We start from the raw sequence: 24,475 nt of genomic DNA, 5'->3' as shown, positions 1-24,475 counted from the left end.
TATACCGTCATGTGGCAGATTTTTACCCTGCACAAACGAAAACGAAGACAAAGTAAAAATTTAGTTATAAGTAAAAAATGCTCGTATCTCTGATTTGAAAACTGGTTTCGCTTCAATGTAGCATTTGCCAAAAACGTGAAAAAATCAGACCTGTTCTGTTCACTCCGCTGATTCAACCTCGTTCCTTCTACCTTATCTTCTGTCTCTTCGCTCTCCTTGCGAGACGTGTTGACGGAAAGCGATGAAACGACCCCTGATCCTTTCACCTCCTTGATCCATCGAGATTTGTCCGACCAGTTGTCAAAGTCGCGTCTGCAGGGGGATGAGAGTCTCCTGGCCCAGTTTTTGCTCTCCGAAGGAGTTTGAGGCTTCGTGGAAGACCATCCAGACCTGGGGCAGGTTGACCCGAATACATGATGCAGCATCTCGGAGGTGGAATCCGAGGCCTAACAGTTGCCTGGCATCTGTTCCCAGCCTGGAGGGAAACACGAAGATTTTTCCAACGTCAGCAAAGAATTCCTATCTTTCGTCTCGCTTGCTCTGAGTTTTCGCTTCCTCTCGCTCCCCGGCAGTATCAGCTGAAATAATGCAGGACAGAATTTCGTTCGCCAATTCTCGCGAATCGCAAAACTCGCGGAAAAAAATTTCTGATACAATTAGCGGAAAAAATTAAGCGCCCCATTGCGAGGTTTTATTTGGGATTTTGCGGCATGTTATAGTTTACAATAAAGGTTCGGCGAGTGAAATTCATAGAATGAGATTGAATTTATTGAAGCAAAGACATCTCAGAAGCGGAATAATCAAAGGAAAGCGATATAATCTACAAGATTTCCAAGTCTGTTGTGATTTGTACATTAATGTGATGTTGTTAGATATAAAGAATCAATTGGCAGTGCGAAAGAGGTCGCGCAATGAATTTTATTACAAAGACACTATGGATTAAAAATTTTATAAATTCGAAATGAACAGGACAAGAAACAAATTACAACGAAATGTGAGATATCACAATGGGATATAAGTATACAACAAAAAGGTGGCGAAGCGTAATTCTTGGTGACTGATTGATTTATAATTTTAATTTTAATTTATTCGAAACAGTGGTTTCATTAAATTCCACGATACAAATGACACGTCGACTCACATTAAGATAACAAGTTCTTTGAGAACTCCCAGCGAAGATGACGGCATAGATTGCACAGTTCAAACAATGTGACGTTCGTTAGATTGAATTGCAGGTGATACAAGGATCGATGGTTGAGACAAGCCTCTTGTTCAGTTGCGCGATACGGAAAAGCCTGGCATGGTACAGAAATCCGAGTCAAAGTTCAATCGAAATAAAACCAAGCGAAGCAAGCGATCCGAGCGAAGCGCTAATTGCTATGATACAAACAGAATAAATGTTAAAAAAAAAAAAAACACCAAGTTTACAGAGGATGTCTGTTATGATTAACCTACTCCTTGCGGGCGAGATAAAATTTGTATCGCTGATAATTTGTGATGCGTGAATTCAAACGATGCATGTGACTAACGAGTCTGCGTATTACTGGTCAGGATCTTAGGCCGTTTCGCCTTAATCTAATTGAGAATCGACGAAAATACGGTGATCAGCCGTGGATAGCGCGAATAAAATAAAGGATACAGCATGTTTCGGTGTTTCATCTGAAAGAAGTGTACAATTTATTTATTTCTGAAAATCGACTCCAAACATACTGGTCGTTTTGAATCAACTGATAAAACGGAACAGCGTGCTTAGATAAAATTCTCTGAAAGATATAAAATTGATCCGAAGATAAAGAAAGAAAGTTATTCCATATACCCTGTTGCGTTAATGTCTCCTTGTGAGCCAAGTCTAGGGATCAGACTGATTCTCGGATCCCAAGTTAAAACGTCTGGTGAGAAAATCTGAGGACATCATCGGCGTCCTTGCCAAGCGATTCTCGCCGGGTGTCCGAGGATAAGAAAGACTTGATTGTCGGGAGGAAAGTGTTTGCTGCACAGCTTCGACGCGTGTTTCATTTTGAAAACTACTCGAGCGAACGCATCGGGATTACGCCGGATGGATTCGATGGATTCGATGGATAACGAACAATCCCTCCGCGTAATTCTGCAGGATAGAGAGCATCCCTCGGGGTGTGTGCTCCACTTTATCCTCATTCACAACCACAGTCGAACCGTCGAGTCAGTCAAGCCCTTAATTAGGTCGCCAAAACTTGCCGAAAGTGGAACGCACTCGAGGGATATAATATGCTTACACGGGATTACATTATTCCACGATTGCTTATTTACCTACATACCGAAATAACTTCGGTCTGTCTTTTTTCACCCCCTTCAATTAGACCGGAGGATTTAGCCCAGTTTTCTTCCTCAGCTTGTCGAGAAATTTCCTGGTAAACATGCACGTGTCATCCTTCGGACAGCGAATTAAGACCTTTATCAGGATTAAGACTACATTCAAGCGATGTTTATGAGCACCTGAAAAAGGACGCGTCACACGCCGAAGTTGGGATATTATTATCCCCGAGGCCAGGTTCATACCCCTGATCGTATGTCGGCTTTCAACCTTCGAACGGACCTTCGTCACAGGCTTATTGAGTCGAAAGTTGCAAATTCTGACGTGAAGCTCGGAAATTGTTTATCTCAAACATTCGGATTTTATAAAATTTTATAAAAATGCTGATAGTGAATATGAATTTTTCTCTGAAATCACGTCAGTTCAACGAAACGCACGGAGTTGATAAAACGTTGTCAAATTTGATGAAAATCGGAATTTTAATACTTTTAAAAACTTGTTCTCCACGAATTTTCCGCATTTAGGGTAATTCAAATTTCAAATTAACCGAGTAACAGTTGACAAACACACCGACGACTTTTGAACAACGTTTCAAAGGTAGCTTTTCAAATTCCCGTATTATATTTGCTGTTCGAATTGACCCTGAGTTCTCTGAAAAAAGATCCAATTAGATTCCCGCACACTCCGAAGTTGTAAAACGACCGTTGGTGAAAGGCGGTGCTTTTGTTTTAGAATCACTGCAAGTTCCGTTATCCACCGTTTCCTCTTCCTGTAAGGCTCGTGAACTCCCAGTCCTTTTCTCAGACGGGTAGCTTTGTAGGTCAGAGGGTAAGGAGGAATGGGAAACACCCTAGGGAAGTCTCTGCAGAGTCCGGGAATTCGAGGATATCCCGAATCCACGTGTAGCCTTATCGAAATTTCAATTTCTTCCAGCATCTCGGGCAGAAACTCGCGTTCGCGGAGCCGCCTTTAGCCCTGTAAAAGTTGCATTAATTTGTTAAAAATTCACATACTAATTTCGAAAAACTCGTTCGAACAAACGAATTGTAAAACAGTTGTGGAGGAAAATTTGGCAGCGAGATGAACGGGAATGAAATAACAAACAAAGGAGGGCAAGAATGGAAGGGATCTTTAATTTTCCTCTCTTCTCAGCTCCAGGGACCAAAATTGGCTGGGCGTCAAATCGCGGACAAATGTCGCCCTGAGATTCGGAGAAAATTGAACACTAGGCAGCAAATAGACGGTCCAATTTGCGTGGGCGGTTCCAATCTGCGAATAAGCTGATAATAAATTCTTCAGAAATAGCTTGCAGACAATAAATGATATTTTACAACATTTGTTTACGGTGAAAATAAACCCGTTTAATCCCGATACCTGTGTTACAGTGCCGGGTTGTCAACGCTGTCGGTATAACGCGTTTTAGAGGCAAAGTTATACGGACTAATAGCGCCAAGCTCGATGGCGTCAAACGGCCGTTTAATATGCAACGTCTCTATCGACTTGCAAACACCTCTGACACCCCGTCACGTGTCGGCTATTACATGTTTTCAAAACTCAAAGAGCCGAGATTACGTCCAGGATAACTCGTCCCACTCTCCTTTCATTCGCACAGCCATTACTGATCGAGTCAGGGTGTATCAATTTTTTATAAAAATCACCTCCATCAAACATTCTCATTGGAAAGGGTTCTGAAAACGACTCTAATTCAATCAGATTTCACAACGAATCAACATTCGAAGATGCAAATCAGGTAATTCAGTCAACATTTTACAAAATCATAATACAATATACATACAATATTTGACATTCATTGATAAATTATCACATCATTCCAGCTAATGAAAGTGTGCAAGCCACTAACAATACAGAGAAGAAATTCAAGACGATTGATCAAACGACAGTCAAGAATGTACAGTTTCTATGAAAAAGTGTATTAGTTTTTATTGGGAATAATTTTACCGAAATTGAGTGTTGTAACGGTTATTGTTGATTTGACGCAATTTTCTGTTAACGAAAGAAAATAAATACACAAAAAAAAAAAAAGCATAAGACTTATTATTGAAAACACAAGGTGTAAACTATAAAGAAACTTGTTCAAACCCGTATATCTAGATGCAAAATCAATCAATGTTGTTTTATGATAGAAATGTCGAGTGAATTATCCTCTTTTCACGAAAAATATACATATGTTCCTTCGTGTTTAACACATTACTGACAAGTAAATCAGGGGTGTATAAACAGTATAAATAAGATTGTAAATACTAATTATTTATCATTTATTCGTCCAACCATTCATTTGCAAGATTAAAATACGCCTTTTATGTACATAATGCTCATTGTGAAATGATTTTTTATGACAATTCTCCTGTGACTAGTCTTTTCTTCGAACAATAACAGCTTCTTTTTAGCCTTCACTTTTCATTGTTATAACCTTGCTGAATTTGTTATATTTTGACTCGCAGTTCTAGAAGAAAATGTGACTAAACTTTGTTCAGTAAAAAAGAAATGTATGTTGTAAAATTGAATAGGTGAAAGAATAAATTGAAATATGGACTACGATGTACTAATTCGATGTTGATCCCTCGCCGTCTTCTCGCAGACTGCTGACCGGTGAAACTCATTCATTCCCAGACACTACACTGCTACTTTCTTATTCGATTTACGTAGTAGGCGCGTGATTCAAATTGTTACAGGTCTTCGATATTTTCTCTGGTCATACAGTGGAGGCGTAGATTTTTATTTTTTTTTTAGAATCACGCAACAATCAACCGAATTCTTCATTTTATGAACGACTGTCATGAAATTTTTATAACGATTTATATTTTCTACATAATTCTCGTTTCATTAATCGTACACGAATTAGAAAGGAATTTTTTGGCCCACAATAATCTACACATTGTATCGTTGATATTATACCCGGGGTAAATAATGACGTGGTTAAAAAATTTGGTAAACTTTTTGATACGGAGGGCAGAAGATAACAATGGTAACGAGATGAAGAAGTTGCAGAACTCGAAGTTATGTCGGAAAAAAGGAGTGAAATAATCGCACAAGAAGAAGCATGGAATGGTTTATTTGCAGAACGATAACATCGCGCCGAGGGACTGCAGAGGGTACCAGAGCTAGCCAAATTGAGTAGATTGTGAGGTTGTGAGGAGTATCAGAACGCTTTACCCCATGAGATTCAAAGTTGTACCGGTTTGTTTTTTTTTTTTTTTTTTGTTTCTTTATTTTTTGCGCATCCACTTATCTAGAGAATTCATTCTCATTTACCGAATTATCCTCGACTAGACGAATGCCATTAGTAGTAGGTATCCACCCTACAGACGGGCCTAAAAACACCTGGAGATCAGAATCAGTAGCCGTGCGATACGTACACGCTTTTGTTTAACCCTCTCGTTCGAATATATGTTTCATTCGCGAAGCTCGGTTTTTACGCGGAACACACCTGAGTAGAAATTTAGCGCTTGCATTTGACTCTACCGAGCTTGATATAAACCTACTTTAAAGGAAACTGAACCTAGAAATTTTGCATTGACCCTCAAACTCCTAGAAATTTAAGAAAAAAACCCTAAATTGAACCGTCAACTCCTAAAAATTAAAGTACCAAACCCAACTTTGATGATTTAAACAGACGGACGATTGAACCTGTTTTGACGCTTTTTATATATCCTTAGTTCCTTCATTGGACCGTTAACTCCTCCTCTTTAAATATAATGTTATAATGAACAAATTATTCAAGTGTTCGCAATAAATGATCCAAGGGCTATTTCGACATGATTCTGGTAAGATTCAATAACATTTGAAAATTAAGTATTGCGTTTCAACTGTATTAATTCAACATTCTCACGAATACGAAAATCCTTTCGACTGACTGAGTATACAGAAAATACGATTAAACTCACGTGCGAATCAATCCTTATTTATTGGGATTTTAATTTGATTTTATACGCTGCAATAGTATTTTTCGTATTTCATTCGTAATCAATCAGAACCTATGGACCTTCATCAACGGGGCAGGATTTTGAGCGTTAAAGGAGGGCTTTAAGCAAGCAGATTTAACCCTACCTCTGGAGGGTTAAAGGAAGTTCTAAACAGACCCTACTTTGAGCCTAAACTCGGTGAATCTGTAAATTTGGAACATTTTTAGCGTCAAAGTAGGGTCTGATATTGCATTGAAACAGAGCCTACTTTACTCGTCTTTAAACTCCACGCGGGAGCTGCTGCACGCAGGGCTTAGGGTAGGCTCTAAATTTCTACTCGGGTGAAAATCCATCTCGAATTTCGGAAAACCCTCAGGGCGACTTGTCGTAAAAGTTTTGAAACGTGATTCCGACCTCCGGAAGTGACTCGGTTTACTTCTGAAAGCTCGCGACAGTTAATTTCCGAATATCCGTGCATCGGCGTGCATGTAGTCCGTAGCAACGATAGGCCGGCGTGAAAACGGTCGGTTCTAATTGAAATTGTGCTTTTCACAACCGACGCGCACCTTTGTTTCAATTTCCATGTCGAACGACGCGCCGCACCGGCTATTCATAACTCCGAGCAATTTACGAGCTTTTTGTACCTACATACATGTCAAGTTTGCACTGGAATTTCGTTCCCTGGATATTGTTCGGTATTATCGCGATGCCCGAACATGTTGGCGTGTCCTTGAGTCGATGCTTTATTACGCTTTATCACTTCGCAGGCGCGATGCGTTATTACGCGCGAGTTATGTTGCACAATTCGTAAGTTTTGTATCTATTAAAAATTGCTCAATTTCAACGTGACGTGGGCGTGCAATTTCCGAGGTGACGTGATTGAAAAAAACGCGTCTAGACTCTTAGGATAAAGATCCATATTTCAAATGCTGCTGACACAAATCTCGGGACTGAAAAAAAGAAGCCATTTCTTTGTAAGATCACCTAAAATCTGTCTGAATTAAAAACTATCAACTTGTATGTGCGGCATTTCACTCCAAACCGACCTACGTGTGATCTTCGCCATCGGCGATTTTGTTTATTTACAAATATCGTGTAGAGCGTAAAAAAAAAAAAAAAAATCACCATACACTTAGTCTTAGATTTTTTGGAACCAATTAGGGTTTGATTTTTAGCGCTCCCGAATTCTTTGTAAAAAAAAGAGACCGAGAGAGAAGTGGACAAGTGGGCAAGCTTTTGGTTTAGAAGCTACAGGTGAACCAAGCAATTGAAAAGTAGGAAAAGTCAACTAAAATATGAATTTGTATTTCTGAAATTAATATTCGTTTCGATTTTTCTTAGTTTTCAATTACTTGCTTCTTCCATCTTGGTTTCAAAATTTTCGTTTCTCACCGAAGAATTTATGAGAAAAATTTCAAGCCAATCCATCGAGTCTATTCATTCAAAAATTGGGTTTCCTTGGAGAGCAGCAAAAATCAAACCCCTGTTTCGAAATATCCAAAACCCTGTGAAAGATGATTTATTATTTTTTTTTTCTTGCACACTCTACATCACACATGAAAATTTCATTGCCTTACGTATATCCGACAAATTTCTATTGCAACATCTGTTGGCTGTATAACCTATATAAAAAATAAAAATATATCATTTTTGTGAATGATATTGCCCCGCGAATGCAGAGAAATTCATTTTGAATCTTGACATGGCCAGCGGTCGTAATACCGACAATGCCTTATGTTAGTTTGGTATGCATAGTTATATTCATGTACCCATACACAATGTCGTCGCGGGTTCCGAGATGTTGAAACTTTCCTAAATCCATGTAGATTCGAGACAGAAGCAGACACCGACACGATTCCGAGAGTGTATTTGCGTCTGCAGCAGTACGCTGCCTTGCGGATATTATATCCTCTGAAACTTTGTCCGTCTAACAGTTTCGAGCGTGGATAGAACGCTACGCTACTGGCAGACAATGCAAATTGAGGTTTCAAGTTTGTTCAACAGTTTTGATCCCGGCCGATCGGATATCTCGGAGGAACGATGCAAAATCATATTTTCAGGCCTGGAAGTAGACGTTAATTGGATTGGAAAGTGCCGAATTGGTGAATAATTGGAAAGAAGAAGAGAAGCTGATACCCCGAGTCGCGTACCCACGCAGCGTTCACGGATCGTGATAAAATTCAATTTACACAGTTGCATTTCGCCTTGAAGATTCGAAGAAGTTCCGTCTGAATTTCATTCGGCGAACTTAGCCAGCTCGCTGCAGCAAAGTCCGAGTCGGAAACTCTCGACCTCGAGATTTTAGAACTTTCAAATGATATACGTCGTTCGGGGTTCGAAAACGCTGTTATCTCTCGGAAAGGTATAAAAATTTTTCCACGTCAAAATCGTCTGACGAATTTATGAACAATAAAATTCAAGTCCCCGTACGATCCGATGGATTTATCTACGGCTTAACTATTTAACTTCAAATTCCAAATCCAACCAATCCCGGTACTAACAACCTCTTTCGAACTTTGCAGACCCCTGATAGCGGTTTATTGCTCGTCTGGATTATGGATTATAAAAAGACTAATTTACGGACTGCCGGAAAATGGCAACGATGTTTGAACAATTTTTTATCCCTCGAACAACAACACTCGGGCGATTGTATGCACCTGAAAAAAAAAAACATTGTTCACCTGTCAAAAGTTAATAGTATTTGTTTTGTTCGATAAAAATTATCCCGTACAACAGCGAATAATAATTTTTTGTCTTATAAAGTCAAATATTTCTCGTAGGCTTGCATTGAAATAAAACTTTCTAGTTTAGAACTAACGAGTTTCCGTCAGTGAAATTAAAATCTCAGATTCTGAACCGCGACGTCATCATTTCTGTTTTTTTCTTCGTCGTTTAGTCGATCGATGAAATTTGAAACAGCAACTGCAGTGTCTCAGAAATTTTTCGTAAGAGTGAACTCCGCATCGGTGTATAATTTGTTTTTTACATCATCGGAAATGTCTGCGACGTTAGATGTATATACACATTGGTGAAATTGATTGAAAATCGATAACTCGGCAATTTTCTTGAGGACAATTTGTCTCGGAATGGATTTGGCTCGGGATTCCTCGGCTTTCGCATCCGACTCGAAAGAGCAATCGTTAGTAAGATTGTCAGCGATCGTCGACCGGGGTTTTCTACTCTGTGGATATAAAATTTTCATCCCCGGCTGCAGGAAATTTTCGGATCAAACCCCGTAAAGCGCGAACAGCTATGGGGGAGCCAACGAAGCTATATGGTCCGTGAATAACATGCAGGAACGCCATAAAGCGAGGAGCTTGCAGCGGACGCGGATCCCTGCTGACGTTTCGCTTCTCGTCGATTGCGCGAAAAAACTTCAAGTGTTACGGTGACTGAAAAATTTTAATAAAATGCTCACGTATGCTTGAAAAAATGGTTCACGTATGGATAAAATTGACAGCATCTCTTATCCAATACGATTACGGTTGTCAATACTACGTTTTCCGGTTACTGCAACGAGAAATCCGTTCGTTTTTTATTTGAGTTTTCTAAATTTTCCGTTTGCGTCAACAAAGCTCGTTCTCATTTTGTCTTAAAAATTTTACACTCCGGTTGTGGTAAAAAAATGAGAGCACTTATCAAGGGCCGTACGAAGCGATCGTAACTGGAAATATCCTTCGGTGCATGCAGGCGCATTTAAGCACCCGCCTAACTCAAATTCACGCGTACTTTATGCAATTGCACGAACCTTATTTATCCAGCGTAAAAGGGGCCGACGCCTGCAGTTCCATAAACTTGGAATACTGATTACCGATGCAAAGCATGCCTCGCGGCGCTATCGGGGTGGTTTTATTCAAGCGAATATCCACCGTATCAGTTCCGGTTCTAAAGGAACGAATCGTTCCGATATCTTAATCCAAGGCCAGGTTTGCGCCATTGACAACAGAATCTCCCGGACTCGATATCCTCCCCAGACTTTCTTCACTTACTTATCTTCAAGGTCCTACTGCAGCTGATCTCTGCACGCCACGATGCTCTGAAACCCCACGAAATGATCAAATCCATTTATGTGGCTGGGAAAAATTGAGCTTTTTATTTATCTGGAATAGCGTCTCGATTGATCTCGCGATTCTTTCCCATTTCAAACTTGCCTTACAGTCAATGCCAAATACTTTATGCCGGGTATTCTTTCGATTTTATCTCATCCAGACGTTGTATCAATGCTTTACATCCGTCCTGATAGCCAGCTGTAACAAAAGAGTCTGCGGCATTTCGTTTTTCACTTGAGAACCGTACCAATCAGTCCAGCTACGTGTTTCTTACACTGAGAGAAATTTTTAGTTCCGGTTACCGCTCAGTCCTCGACTATTTTCATTTCTTGTCACAATCGAAAAATATAGTTCTAGGTAGAAATTGAAAATTAGTTTTCTAGCTGTTACCGGAAAGTCTAGTGTCCGTTACTATTCTTTCTCATTACGATCATTGTTACTATATTTTCTTGTAACTGTTGCGAAAATTTAACGCTTGTGCAACGATAAATTGACGTCAAAGCCTTATTTGACTAAAAAAGTAGAGTAAACCGAAGAAACTGATTTTGCGTTGCTATTACCAAAAAAGGATCGACAATAGCGCGAAATGGTTACGTGTACCTCGTTTTTCGTGATTCCAACAATATTCAAACAGATTTGTTAACCATATCTGTTTGACTGAATTTTTCTAGTCACTATAACAAATGAAATTCTTCTCAGTGCATATCTAAAACGATAGGAAATCATCAATTTCATTTAAACGTAATAACGTGCATGTGCATTACCTTGAACTAATTTACTCCACACATTTGGATAAGACGAAACGATTTCACGACGTCGCTTAATTTTTACAAATGAAAATATTTTCGCGGAATAAGGGTAAACAGATTAAGAAAATAATTGCCAAGAAAGTTGTTGAAATTTTACGGCACTTGAGAAGCGCAAAGAAGTTTCTCTATTCGTTTTTATTCTTCTCTTTTTTTTCGACTTCTAACAGTAATTCCTCAACTACAGTTTCCTAAATTTCTTGAAATATTCGCGCTGATGAGAAATCATGAATTATTCAAATATTCAACAATTTTTTCAATGTCTCATTTTTAACACAAAAGAAACAACGCTGCACGTTAGCATGCTATGGATCTGATACGTACAACGAGATGATTCTGCTGTATTGGTAAGAATTTTATCAGCCAAGCAGAACGGATCGACAGCACATCGCGAACAGGTTTGTTGCATTAGCGAAGTCTTTGGTCGATAAATGTCACCTTTTTCCATATTCAGTGAATCTTTTTTGTGTTTGATGGAATTATTATATATTTATACGGTCACATAACTATTTAAAAACTAATATGTACATCTGTGCATGTATGTATATTTTAGCACTATAAGACTGAAGCTAGTAACGTTAATGTAACGATAATTTGAAACTAAAATTATTGTTTTGAAAATTTAGGACAACTTCAAAGGAGGTTAATTTCCAAAATCTGAATACACTTTGCTTCTTAAAAATAGATCACTCAATTTGAGAGACGATCCTACACTTACAAAACAATGATTTTTCCTAAAAATAAGTCGTTACATATTAACGTTACGAATTTCACTCTCTATTTGTTTTCAAAGTTGAATCCATACGGTCGATTTTCAACGATTACAGAATAGTGATGTAAGAAATGTAAGTTTTTAAGTATTCACGGGTGCGAGTAGACATTTTTAAATTTGACATCATTTCGCAGGTACACAATTACGCAAATCGCATCTTATTCCGGAAATTGCCGAGCCGAGATTATTTGTTCTATTATTTAACGACAAATTGACAACAGAAAAAAATTAATTTTGAGGCTAGAGTGTGATTCAAACGTTAAGACGAGCTTTTGTAATTAATCTTCACCATAAAACTAATGTTTTCTGTCTTATTTAATATTAATTTCGCAATTTTTATCAGCAAAAATGAAGTGGGTACTTGTGACAATCAAACTCCCAAAATATTCGCACGATTTTTGCGAATACTCCTTACACCACTATTTATAGAATAGAACTCTTAGTTACGACTGATAATTAATTAACCAATCAAGTAAGCCCTCCATCGAATCGAGCATCGCATTCGTCTATCCTTCGTTCAATCCATGTAGGAGGTCATATATCGCCCAGTGTAGGCGTCACACGTGCCTTCGGTCCAGAGCGGTGGGCAGACTGAACTTTCCTGTTACATACACGCCTGGTACAAAGAACCTTTACCCATGTTAAATAGAGCAGAAACTGAAACTGGCCACCGCGTTTCGACACTCCGTGTTACATTCTCGCAAACAGCTACAATATGAAAATTTCCCGCAGTATATGGACGCGGTACACGCTCTAAAGTTGCAGGGTAAATCGATCAGGCCGAGTCGCCATCTTTGATGCCAGCGAGGAGCTTTTTCTCCTCAGCTGCACAAAGGCATCGATTATAATTCAGTTTCCTCAACGCATCTCAACTTCTTACTATATCTGGCTGGTATGTACGCCACATTTTGTCTCCCTCGCCGGCACATCCTTCGATGTATGCCATCGGTGATGGATAGTTTAGTTTTCATGAAAATAATTGTTGTTTTCCCTGAGGTTCCACGTAGCGCTTTTCAGGAGCTGGAAGCTGCACTGAGAGAAATTTTTAGCTCCGGTTACCGCTCAGTCCTTGACTATTTTCATTTTTTACCACAATCGAAGAATATTGTTCTAGGTAGAAAATGAAAATTAGTTTTGTAGATGTTACCAGAAAGTCTAGTATCTCTTACTATTCCTTCTCATTATCATCGCTGTTACTACATTTTCTTGCAACTGTTGCGAAAATTTAATGCTTGTGCGACGATAAATTGACGTTAAAGCCTTACTTAACTAAAAATGTGGAGTAAACCTCACAAACTGATTTTGCGTTGCAATATTACTAAAAAAGGATCGACAATAGCGCAAAATGGTTAGGCGTACCTCGTTTTTCGTAATTCCAACGATATTCAAACAGTTTTTTTAACGATACCCGGTTTACTCAATTTTTCTAGTTACTGTAACAAATGAAATTTTTCTTAGTGTATCCTACAAGGTAGCCCTATGGAATGAAAATTCGTCTCTGAAATGCGTCAGGATGAAATATTTCAACAAACTTTTATAAGATTCTACGATGATATGTTGCAAGATTCTAATCTGAGAGAAGTAAATCTACATTTAAACACGGTGATTTTCGTAAAAGTAGAATTAAATGGTTTCTTTGAAATATCTTGTTTAAATACCTTTTTCACCACGCGACGAGGATATTTTCAAAGAGAGTTTCTGAAAAAATTGCGAATGCCAGATATTTATCTGAAAATACCGAATGAAATCGGCTCAAACTTGCATCCAAACTTATTTCAAGCTTCGAGGCGAGTCTGAAAAAATTTCAGGCACACGGACGTCTGGGATAAGGGTTTCGGAAATGAACGCGCACTGCGACACGAGATTTTGTATCGAACTTGGCGCCGGCCTTGCCTGACGACCTCCGAAGTCGCCAGTCGTGCATCAAGTCGGTTTGACCTCGAGTGGTTTAAGTCATCCCGCCGATTTTACAGGCGATGTATTATCAGCGACGAAAATTCGCGGGCAAAGCCTGCGTTACAATGTCCATAATATTGATTTCATTTTTCATCCGTTATACCGTCGAAAATCTTGAAGGATAATGTCGAATTAATCACCGCGCGATGTAAGTTTAAGGCGGACTTTTGTGATTGATCGCAGCCGCTTACCAAGCATCAAACGAAGCTCCTCTAATCACTTTGGAGTCTAAAAGCTACCCTGGATCCTTTTTATCAGCGTTCGAATATCAAACTCTGATGCAGAGGATTCGTTCCGAGGAAATTTGTTTTGCTGAATATTTGCAGATAACAGGTTTACTGTATACGTTTTTCTAAAAGCACAAGACTTAAATTGCCTGATAAAAGCTTTTTGGACAAAGCGCATGAATTAAGACTATTTAATCAGCGGTTACAAGACACTTTTACGCATACTACACATTTCGTCTCTTTAGATAAATTACAGGACTTGAAGTATATAAGTATATACATACAGTAAATAATATAACGTCTTGACTGGAAAACAAGTGCGTTTCGATCCGTGCGAATATTTTGTAAGAAACGTCAGTATCCGAAATTCATTTTTATTGAAATTACTTTTCACTTTTCAACAAGGCTGTTCGAAAAAATACTCAAGGATGAGGAGTAAAAATTGCAGTTTGATATCAACGCAGCTTTTTAACCCCGTTACGTGATCGTCCGTCTTGCCTACGTCATAAGCTTTCGCGTCGCTCTTGAAACGATGAGAATATGAATAAGACGATCAGTCGAAGTGGTTAACTTCCTTTTCCCGCGGAGCAGTAAAGAGGATGTTGACTCGTAGGCGAAGGCGCGGAGCCTGACTGATGTCCAGATTAGAAACTTTCCAGGGTGCGGCGGGGATGTTCGGGGCGAAGGGTGACCGACCTGACCCACTATCGGCTGCGTGCATGCTCGTTAATATTCCAGGATGAAGGTGCTGCCGAGCCGGGAAAAGGTTGCGTCCCGGTTTCCTCGACGTAAGCTCGTCGCGCGGCTCTCGGAGCAACGAAATTAAAAAAAAAAAAAAGATAACAATTTCTTACCGCACGCGGAGAAAATTTTTGACCCATTTTTTATTATGTTAAAGTTAGCAGCGTAACCGTAGAGATAACCGTGAATTTCAGTAAACCGTAATAAAACGACATATTGATATTTTGCTATTTTAATTCATTCAAAATCATTCCGAAAATAAGTGAATAGTGATTTTTCCCAGCATTTTGCTACGATGACTTCAATATCGTACTTTTTTTTTTTGGATAATGTGAAAAATTCGGTCAAGAAATTTTTCTTTTTTCCTCACAGCCACGATGTTTTTTGCTAGTCTAAACGTTTGATTGCCTCGTTAATCGCGATGAGGAGTTTCGTGTTTCGCACGTAAACACCTAGCGGTTTTCTGATCTAATAATATTCTTTAGAAATTATATTCAGTCATTTCAATACTAAAGTTGAGACTTGCATCCGTGCTCTTTAATCTTCCGGCAAACAGTTTACATTCGGCCGAATTACTCGATTGCTTTGGTTTTGAAAGTACCGATTTGTTGATGTTAAAAAAATAAATAAACACGATAGAGATTTTTCATGTTGATGGCGCGTTTCTGCTCATTTTTCAACTTTAAGTTGGTAATAAACGTCGTTTGCTTAACTGTTTTCGTTTTTTACCCTAACTTAAAAATACAATCTTGGGTAAAAGCTGGATGTGATGTAACATTTTTTTTTTATCACGGTCACTAGTTTCACGTTTTCTTGTAAATATTGCGATGATCTGAAGTTGGTGCGTGAATGACTCGATGTCCATGAAACTGAACAAGCAAATTCAGTAAGGCAGTAACGAAAAAATTTCGTACGAACAACCTTAATCGCATTAAATAGTTACCAGTCGTACCAAATTATCCTGCAATTCCAACAATTTTTGTCACGCCAGCGGTTATTTTACCGGCATTTTCTATTACCTATACCAATAAACGAATGAAATTCTCCTCGGTGCGTGTTTGGAATTTATCTGAAAATGAAACGGCCGAAGGGATGATGCTGACGCGAACATCTCACTCCTCCCGTCTACCGGCTCGTGTTTAAGCATACCTAATAGCCAAGTGTGTCTTAATTCCTCACATAGTTGGCGCAGTCGCGTCGGTAAATATTTCCAGATTGGCGGTCTCTCCGAGGGTCCGGACGCGCCCTGAAGGTAGCGAATGCGAAAGGGAGTTTTCAGGGCGTTCAATATCGTTGCCCCCATTTCCCGAGCTTCGGTACGACCCTTGCTGGCTATATATATACATACATCCGTAAACGGCCGGTCAGTCTGTGATCTGCAATTAATTCCACAGGACGCAATTTGCATCCAGATGTTCCGTACACTCGTTACTTTTATTTTCACTTTACGCAATTCGATGATTCTCCTCGGGAGAGAACGACTGAAATCATCTCGACGCCGAGGGTAAATATAATTCCGGTAACTGCTACAAACACAGCGTTGCTACGTGACGTGATCCGGATATATTTGCTTTCGAGAATGAAAGATGAACGAAAATATACTCACGTATATAATGTGCATAATCGTGGTTTATTTATCAAAGATCCATGAACTTTTCGACTGATGTTGAATAATGTATCAACTGGCTTTTTGTGCGATTGTCCAATCCGTCATACACTTTTCAGGTGGTCGGAAATTGAGAACCAATGGCATGAGTTCGGTTAAAAAATTCGCCTTGTTATTATTTCCTGCAAGATTCAATTTTTCAAATCCTTTAAAATCATTGGTGATAATATTGATGATTCAGGTTTTCCGGAGATCGTTAAAGTTTCTTTTAAAAGTGAAGAACTTACCATTTCTCAATAACTCCTCTTCTCTGAGTCTTGGGTAAAAAAACTTGTATCTTGTAAACAAAAGAAGTTTGTTGAAGTACTTTCGTACCCGCATTTTCTTTACCCTCACGATTAGAGATTCACTCATTTCTGAAGCTTCAGTGGAATCTGAAAATCCAAAATCAGACCAAGGGTCAGCCAGTTTATAAAGCCGTAATTTTTTTATTTTCAGACAGTTTTTACAGATCAGCGCAAGTCCATAAAATTTCGTACGATTTTCCCGAGGCATGAATTTGAGTACCACTACTGTTTACACGCTTAAAATATTAGGTCACGTTTATTTTTAATATCAGCATTATTTGACAGTGTGTGAAAAAAATGAACAAACAACTAAATCCTGGTTTAATTAAATGAAATTGATGTTTGAAAGGAGTGGTAAAGATTTGCACGATAAACGGAGGCGAATTGCATCGATGTCGCCACCTGAACGAACCCCTGCGACGAGCCCTGGTCTTCGGAGCTTTATGGCAGCACCACGGACTCCACGACTACCTCTTCTCTAAGAATGACGATCACGGAGGTATCGCAAGCCCGTAGCGTGTTTCCCGCTTCACGTAATACATGATATTAGTTCCCCGGATAGTTTGAAAGTAGATTTTGATATTCGATTTATATACATTTCGTAGAAACAACACGTAGGTATGTATAATATTTGCCCGCATTAGATGGCTAGATTTACGTACGTACCGTAATCAGGCCGATGAATGAACAATTCGCCTCGCAGTTTGGTGTATTTTCAGTAATGTGTGGATCGGGGTGTTTCAGAAAAAAATTATTTGCGAATCTCCGCTATGAAACCCCCAGAAAGTTTGTCAAGGCTAAAAACAAAGGTTCTTTCAAAAAATGAGCGCTCTACGTTATGTGGAAGATCGCGCTAAGTTGATTTTTCACTTTTATACAATTTTTCAGATTCATCAAGTATCGTGAGTAAATTTCTTTTACTGCTTTGAGTTGAACACAAATGTCAGGAAAGGAATAATAATTGAAATGCTAAAACCTGTTTCTTCCCAAATTCAAAAGAATGTGTTAAAAAAAGTGAAAAATCAAATGAGCGCAACCTTCCACGTAACGTAGAACGCTCATCTTTTCACAGAATCATTCTTTTAACGTAAGTAAACTTTGTAAGGGGTGCAACGGTGGAAAATCGTGAATCATTTTTTTCTGAAACACCCTGGTGTGCATACCGAAGCCAAAAACTCCCCAATTTCAAATTGCAATGCGAATAGTCCTTCGCACACAAAGGAGAAAGAAAACCTGAAGCTCACGCAATTAGCATTCTTCATACTTTCGCATTGATCTCGTAATGAAATCAACCGTTCCGTACGCACACGTGACTGGAATTAACCATCAAATCCATCCAGCCCAAGTGATACGCGGACGAAACAAGTTGTACACATCATTTAATACACACCAACTTTGAGCGCAGCTGCGTCGGGTATGAAAATGCTGCAGCTATGATTATTGCGCGGGATTACATATCTACGCAAATAATCCGATAATTCCACTAACGCAAAGGCAGTGATCGAAATTAAATCGTGTCCATGTACAACCGGAGATGACCTATTTTTTTACATTATCACTCGCTTTTCTCGAGGCTTTCTAACAACGTAAAACGGCAGTGGCAATCGGCGAATATGGTTACAAAAGGATTAGCGAAACATTTGAGATGCCGCAGACAGCGCGATTCGTCGGACTCTAGAGTCGTTTAAGAATTGTTATCAGCGCGGCATGAGGTTGGAAAAGAGTTGCAGGTCCATTGGCCAGGATCTCTGCAGCGATGCAGTTTGCTTTTACTTCCTCAGTTTCTCGGTTGGTTGCAGCAGAGAATCGCTGATCTCTTTCATCGCACCTCGCAGTCGCCGTCTTTACGTACATTCATGTACATATATATATATGTGTGTGTGTATATGCGTGTGTGTGTGTATGCATAGCTACCGAGCGATATCAGATTAGCCGACATTATATATATATATATACATATGTATACATGTATATAACGCATATCTCCGATTCGCTCTCCCGTTGCGGAAAATAGCGCGAATGGTAAATTCTGGGCGCGATAAGTTATATCATGGGTGTGGACCTTGTCCGAATGCGAAATGCACGCTGCTGTCAGTTATTGCGGATACGTAATGCTCGCGTAAAAATTGCACGACCGGTTACTCAGCCGACACTGTCTGTAGCTGGTACGGTTCTACACTGACAATGAGATTAAAGATCTGCTTACGCGACTTTTGGCCAACCTCACACCGTGATTCTGTGCTACTCAAGTTTTACTCCGATCAGCTTTGTACTCGCGAATCTTTCATTTGGTCGTTGTTATTTGGCTGGAAAATCCGATAAGGAATTTGTTTAGCATAGTTGTAATATTGATGTCGTGTCTTTGTGACAAAGAAAATATAAATTACCATCAACTCTTATTAATTTATGGGAATCTTTGTCAGAATAAAAATTATATTTTGATCTCGGTTTAGAACGATCTTATTTAACCAAAATTGACTTTAATTTTCGAATCTGAATGTGAATACTTTCATTTCGTACAGGGTATTTGAATTATCACATCAAAAAATCCGTGAAGATTCTTCATTTTTGTGAATAAGCACGAAATTTTTTAGAATCTGTAAAGATCCATACGAAATCTAAATAATCTCTAGTTTTCTGAAGTTGCCTTATTACGTACCAGCAAATGATCGTAATTTGATTTATTTACTTTCTTTCCCTGAAATTTCTAAATTATCTGATAAAATTCCGTACAGTTTTTCGATGTGAAAGAAAGTTCTCAAAAATTTCGTTTACATTTCCAGAGTCTCCGGAATCTATGTGGACCCTAAAAATTTTCGAAATCTTTTTTACCCATGATTAATTTTTATTTACCAGTCGATTTTATTGCCTTGCGATATGCGGTTTGCAACAGTGAAACGAAACAGTTTAACTGCCTTGATATTTGTTTAAATTTATCCGTAATCACGTAACAGCAAGGCAGTTTGGTCGATGGGAGAGAATGAGGTTCTGTTTCGTCCACATGCGTCTTTATTTGACTTAAATAATCTTGAACTCACTGAATCGTTCCTCGATACTCGTGGAAGTATTAGAATTTAGAGAAACAGACCGCATCCGAACCACGAAACGAAATTCCTCTCTCTCGATAACCGAGTCTGCACACATTACAGGTGTATACAGATTTTGTTGTCAATCCTAAATGGATTGAAAAAACACTTACCGCAGGCCAAACACCGAAACCTCTGATTGGCGAGCTTCCAATCTTCACTGAGCATTATCAAGACCGAGAGAACTCTTTCTGTACGACAAGCGGTTCGAAACTTTAATCCGATGCTCTTTGCCGCCTTGCCGCAAGAGTTTGCAGCCATAGAATTCATTTTTTATCCTTCTCACTTTTCACTCCAATCGTAGAGGCCCAGACTCCGTTCACCGCCTGGAAGAACATGATTCATCGAATTTCGAACCTGTTAGACAATCCATTTGCTTGATCGAAATTTTATTCGACGTTCTCTTCTCGTCTCACGATCTTATTCGAGATCAACCACGCCCGCTCAGCCTCTTTTATAGGAACGATGCTGCGAGATATAAAAATTTCCGTCCAATGATTTCGGCGATCAGAAGACATTGTTGAAATGTAACGAACCTCGGGCAAGAATTTCTCGAGTAAATCGAAGTCTGAATTCGTTTGCGTCCTGGTCCAAAAAATCTTTCCCGGTACATGATTTTCAAAGCTCGCAGGGTGATGCGTAAAAAAAGATTCAAGACCATCTCAAACGTCTTGGATAAAATTTTTCTTCTATAATCGAACGAATCGAAAATCAAAAGTGTTCGGATCAATTTGACAGACCTTTAATCGTCGCTACCTAATAACAGTCTCAAGTTGAAAAAGGCACGACTTTTCGTGCCTCAAATACCGCGTCGATCAGACTTCGATAACGGAGTGTCGAAAACGACATTGTGGCCTGTAATTAAGAATAAAGTTCGGCACTAGCTTCGTCACAGGATCGACACGAAGCACTTGCAGCTAATAAATAACAATTTAGTTCATATACACAGCGGATATTTATTATACCGGTGTAACAGGGCATGAATTATGCATCTATAACGTATGTGTATAATTATAAGTTAACGCTTGATTGCTGATTCAGATTGCAGTCTGTACCTACTTACATTTGCAAGCGATGCGATGCAGCGAGTGCCGTTCACTTTCGATACGCGGTGCGGTGTTTCCACTGAAGCATGAAGGGCTCGAGAAAAGACGTGGAAATCGTTGTTTTTCATGAATAAAATTAGCGGACAAGAACCAAGGAAAATATCGCGGACAGTCGGATCAAGGCACGAATTCCGAAGGAAGGATTGCAGAGGCGGCGAAATTCAAATTCGTTGGTTCGTTCCAGCTGAGCAAAAGAAAAAAAAAAGAAGAAAAAATCGAGTGACGTTAGTCCCTCTCGATTTACAGTGACTAATTTTGGATTCTTCGCACTCTTTCGCCCATCATTTATACCCAACGATACTGATACCGGCGTTAAGTGGCCGTTTTATCGGGTTGGACGCGATCTAATTATATCAGTAGGTGCGTTTAACTGCCGTCGAGCGGTCTTTCTCCGATTTCCGAGGGGCTCAATTAATTCATAATGCCATTTTCAAGTCCGTTAACCAACTCGATACGATGATAATTTAAACGTTTATTAGTGTACGTGTAACTTAGCAGATACTCCAGATGTGGGCTCGGTTTGATGTTATTGACGTGCATTTCTCTTTCTAAAAGGAACTGCCCAAGTTTTAGAACGATTTTTACTGTAAAAAAATTCTGTCGGCAAGAAAAGACTCGTTTTCTTTAAAGAACCAAATCTAAAACTTCTCAAACGACATGTTTTTGAGGTTTTAAAAAAATAATTAATCCTATGATTTGATGATAACGAAATTCAACTTTTTATTTCTCATTTTCCCAATCGATTCAACCTCGTTAATTATCGAATTTTAAACGCTTTTGTAGACCGCGTATTTTCAGGTGATATATAATTAGATTGAAGTTTTGTCAATAATCCAGCGTATTGCCTGGAGCAGAGTAATTTCAGGAGGTTAACCTCGACAGCCAAAATCGAGTCCCGTTGTTTGTTATGTATAAGAATTTCCTCGTAGAGTGATACACACACACACATATAATATATACATATGTGTGCTTGCGTACATGCTTAGTAGGAGTAGTAATATCCCCTCATGTTGTATCGATGCAGAGCATCATTTTATCAATAAATGGGATTTCCTCGTAATTGATTGATTGCCGTGTTATTAGTTGTACATTGATATGCATAACAGAGGATGGAATCCAGCCATCCTAGCCAAGCTGACACGACAGAATAGGAATTGATTTGCCCTGTACCACTTGACTTGTAATTTTTAAGTTAGCATCGTATTTTTAATTCTGGATACTTACGACTTCAACAAGAAGCGTTTTATGTGTCAACTTGTTCCCAAAATTGATTCAATTTTCAAATGAGAATTTCAAGAAAATCATCAGAAGACTCGTAGATCGGCTCGAAATTTGTTGTTTACCGTATTATGCAGAATAGATTGGAGTCTCGTAGATAATTGAAATAAAGAATAAATTAACGCTTACAGTACCGATGAGTGCTTAAGAAAAATCGTTACTTCGCACATTTCGGATTATTCCGAAATTCAATAAACCATGACGAATAAAACATACTCACGTATTTTGAAAAGTCAACTTCTTGAAGATCGTTAAAAATTTGCACAATAATGATTTTTTCTTCCTGAAGTTTCGTTACGTCAACGTTAATAACTTCAGCCTCACTGTATGTATTTTGATTTGTTGCATGAGAATTGAACGTCAGAAAAACGGGGAAACTCCGGAAACGTAACGTGTCACTGTTATCTCAAATTATCAAGTTGATTTTATTGCCATTTCGAATTAATCCACAGCAATACCCGATATATTGTAATTTTACGAAACACGGTATAATTAAAATCTACGAACCTTGACGCGAAGAAGAGTGACATTTTGCGTCCGTGCCGTTTCCCCACTTTCGGAAGCGCTGATCGCATTGCAAAGGGGAGTAAAATTTTCACGACTTTTGTTACGCAGCTGAAAAGTTCGTATTTTTCATCCCGATTATTTGAACTCTCATTGACATTTTCGCTAACGTTCAAACAGACCTTCTGTTTCACTTCGACTCCTTCACGGTTTAGAAGATTGGAGACCAATTCCTTGCGTCGTTTGCCCGCGAAAGTTCACGTCAAGTTTTCTCATTGAAGAACACGAACTCCTTTTAACGAGGCGACGTTTCTTCAATCGATTTCGCATACCAAGAACAAGGTAATGGCAAACACTTTTTCCAGGAAAACGCAATTTTCTCCCGCTCAATCTTAAACTTTTCAAAAGAATTCCCGGGGCATTTCTGATGGTAAATGCAAAATGATAGCCTCAATCTGAGGGTGCGTCCGGCATAAAAGAGTCTAAAGAAAAAGGTATCGAAACAAAGAAAATGGTGAAACAATATGGATGAAAAGCTGTGACTGAAGTCGATCTGCAGTCGAATTTGGTTTAAACAATATTTCCTTTGATTAAACTAATTCTTCGACGTATGAAACTTGCCTCAAGATACCCGATTGTGAATAATTTCAAAAAATTCTTTTCAACGAAGTCATCTCAAAGCGAAATCAACGCTGGTTCGTCAAAATTGGCTAAAAAAAAAAAAGAAAACGAGATTTCGACATTCGAATAGCAGAAACATGATTCAACTTTCTTAGAGTTGTAAGCAATTTCAATTTTCAGTATCCTAATCGATTGTTTTCGAGTTCTTTTTTTGTTCGTGTTTGGAAAAGATTGTTCGAGGAAAATTCAATTTAATCAATTCAGTTTTCAAGCTTTGGCTTGGTTACGTTTTAATTCTACTGACCTTCGAATTCGTTTATCGCATCGTTAAATACAGCACCCCCACTCACTTGTTGATAATTTGATGTTTTTTGTCACAGCATGGATCCTGGGCTGGTGGATGTGCAAAACCGTACCTTACATCCAAGGCGTTTCGGTTGCGGCTTCGGTCTACAGTCTCGTCGCTGTGTCGTTAGACAGGTGAGTGAAACAGCATTCGTCTACATTTTCCACACCGTTAGTCTGATTTCTTCCAATTATCTAAAAATTTATCTCGCCTCGCCCAAAACGTCCGAATCGGACTTGCCAAGCTCTGCTGATTCCCTCGAAGCTCCGCACGTCGCGTCGCGTCAATAAAGTTTCCAAAATCTCCGGTCACTTACCGTAACAATAACGGTCGCATCTACGTCTGTTATCACAGCGTCGAAACTTCTGTTTGTTATGCAAACTTGCACAGCATTGAGCAAACGGCTATATACCCACCAACCAGTAGATGATTAGACAAAGGTCTAGACACCTCGGTGAGACTACTGCCTCATTTTGCACTTTAGCTCGACGGTATTACAGGGGACGAGATGCATAAGTCTGTCGGACAGAGGTGAACAAGGAATAAGAATGACGAAAAAGTAATCGATTATTTTTCAAACTCGAGTAATCGGCTGACTCGATTATTTTTACTCCCGTGAAGGACGCAGTACAATATCAATTTACGTGATTAAAGTATCGATTATTATCACTGTCTTACTTATTAAGTACCTATTTGACACAATGAGTGAAAGATAAATGAATGCTTTCACCTGAAATTGAAAAACATTTTGAATGAAGCTCGAAATTGTAAAAAAAACTTTTCCGCTATTAAGACTACATACCGAAGTTTATGAAAT

The 24,475-nt window shown here is 39.0% G+C and overlaps 1 protein-coding gene across 2 annotated transcripts in view; it reads left to right on the top strand.

The window, feature by feature from the left end:
• The window catches only part of LOC124310488 (neuropeptide SIFamide receptor), a 73,186-nt gene that overhangs the window by 34,249 nt on the left and 14,462 nt on the right, over window positions 1-24,475 (top strand). For both annotated transcript variants that reach the window (XM_046774497.1, XM_046774496.1), the window contains one exon: window positions 23,693-23,792. In XM_046774497.1, coding sequence (XP_046630453.1) covers window positions 23,693-23,792 — 100 coding nt within the window. The remainder of the gene's footprint in view (window positions 1-23,692; window positions 23,793-24,475) is intronic.

The sequence above is a fragment of the Neodiprion virginianus genome, chromosome 1 (assembly GCF_021901495.1).
Source record: "Neodiprion virginianus isolate iyNeoVirg1 chromosome 1, iyNeoVirg1.1, whole genome shotgun sequence".
NCBI lineage: Eukaryota > Metazoa > Arthropoda > Insecta > Hymenoptera > Diprionidae > Neodiprion > Neodiprion virginianus.
Note: the sequence above shows the minus strand (reverse complement) of the source record. Positions and strands in the feature narration are given on the sequence as shown.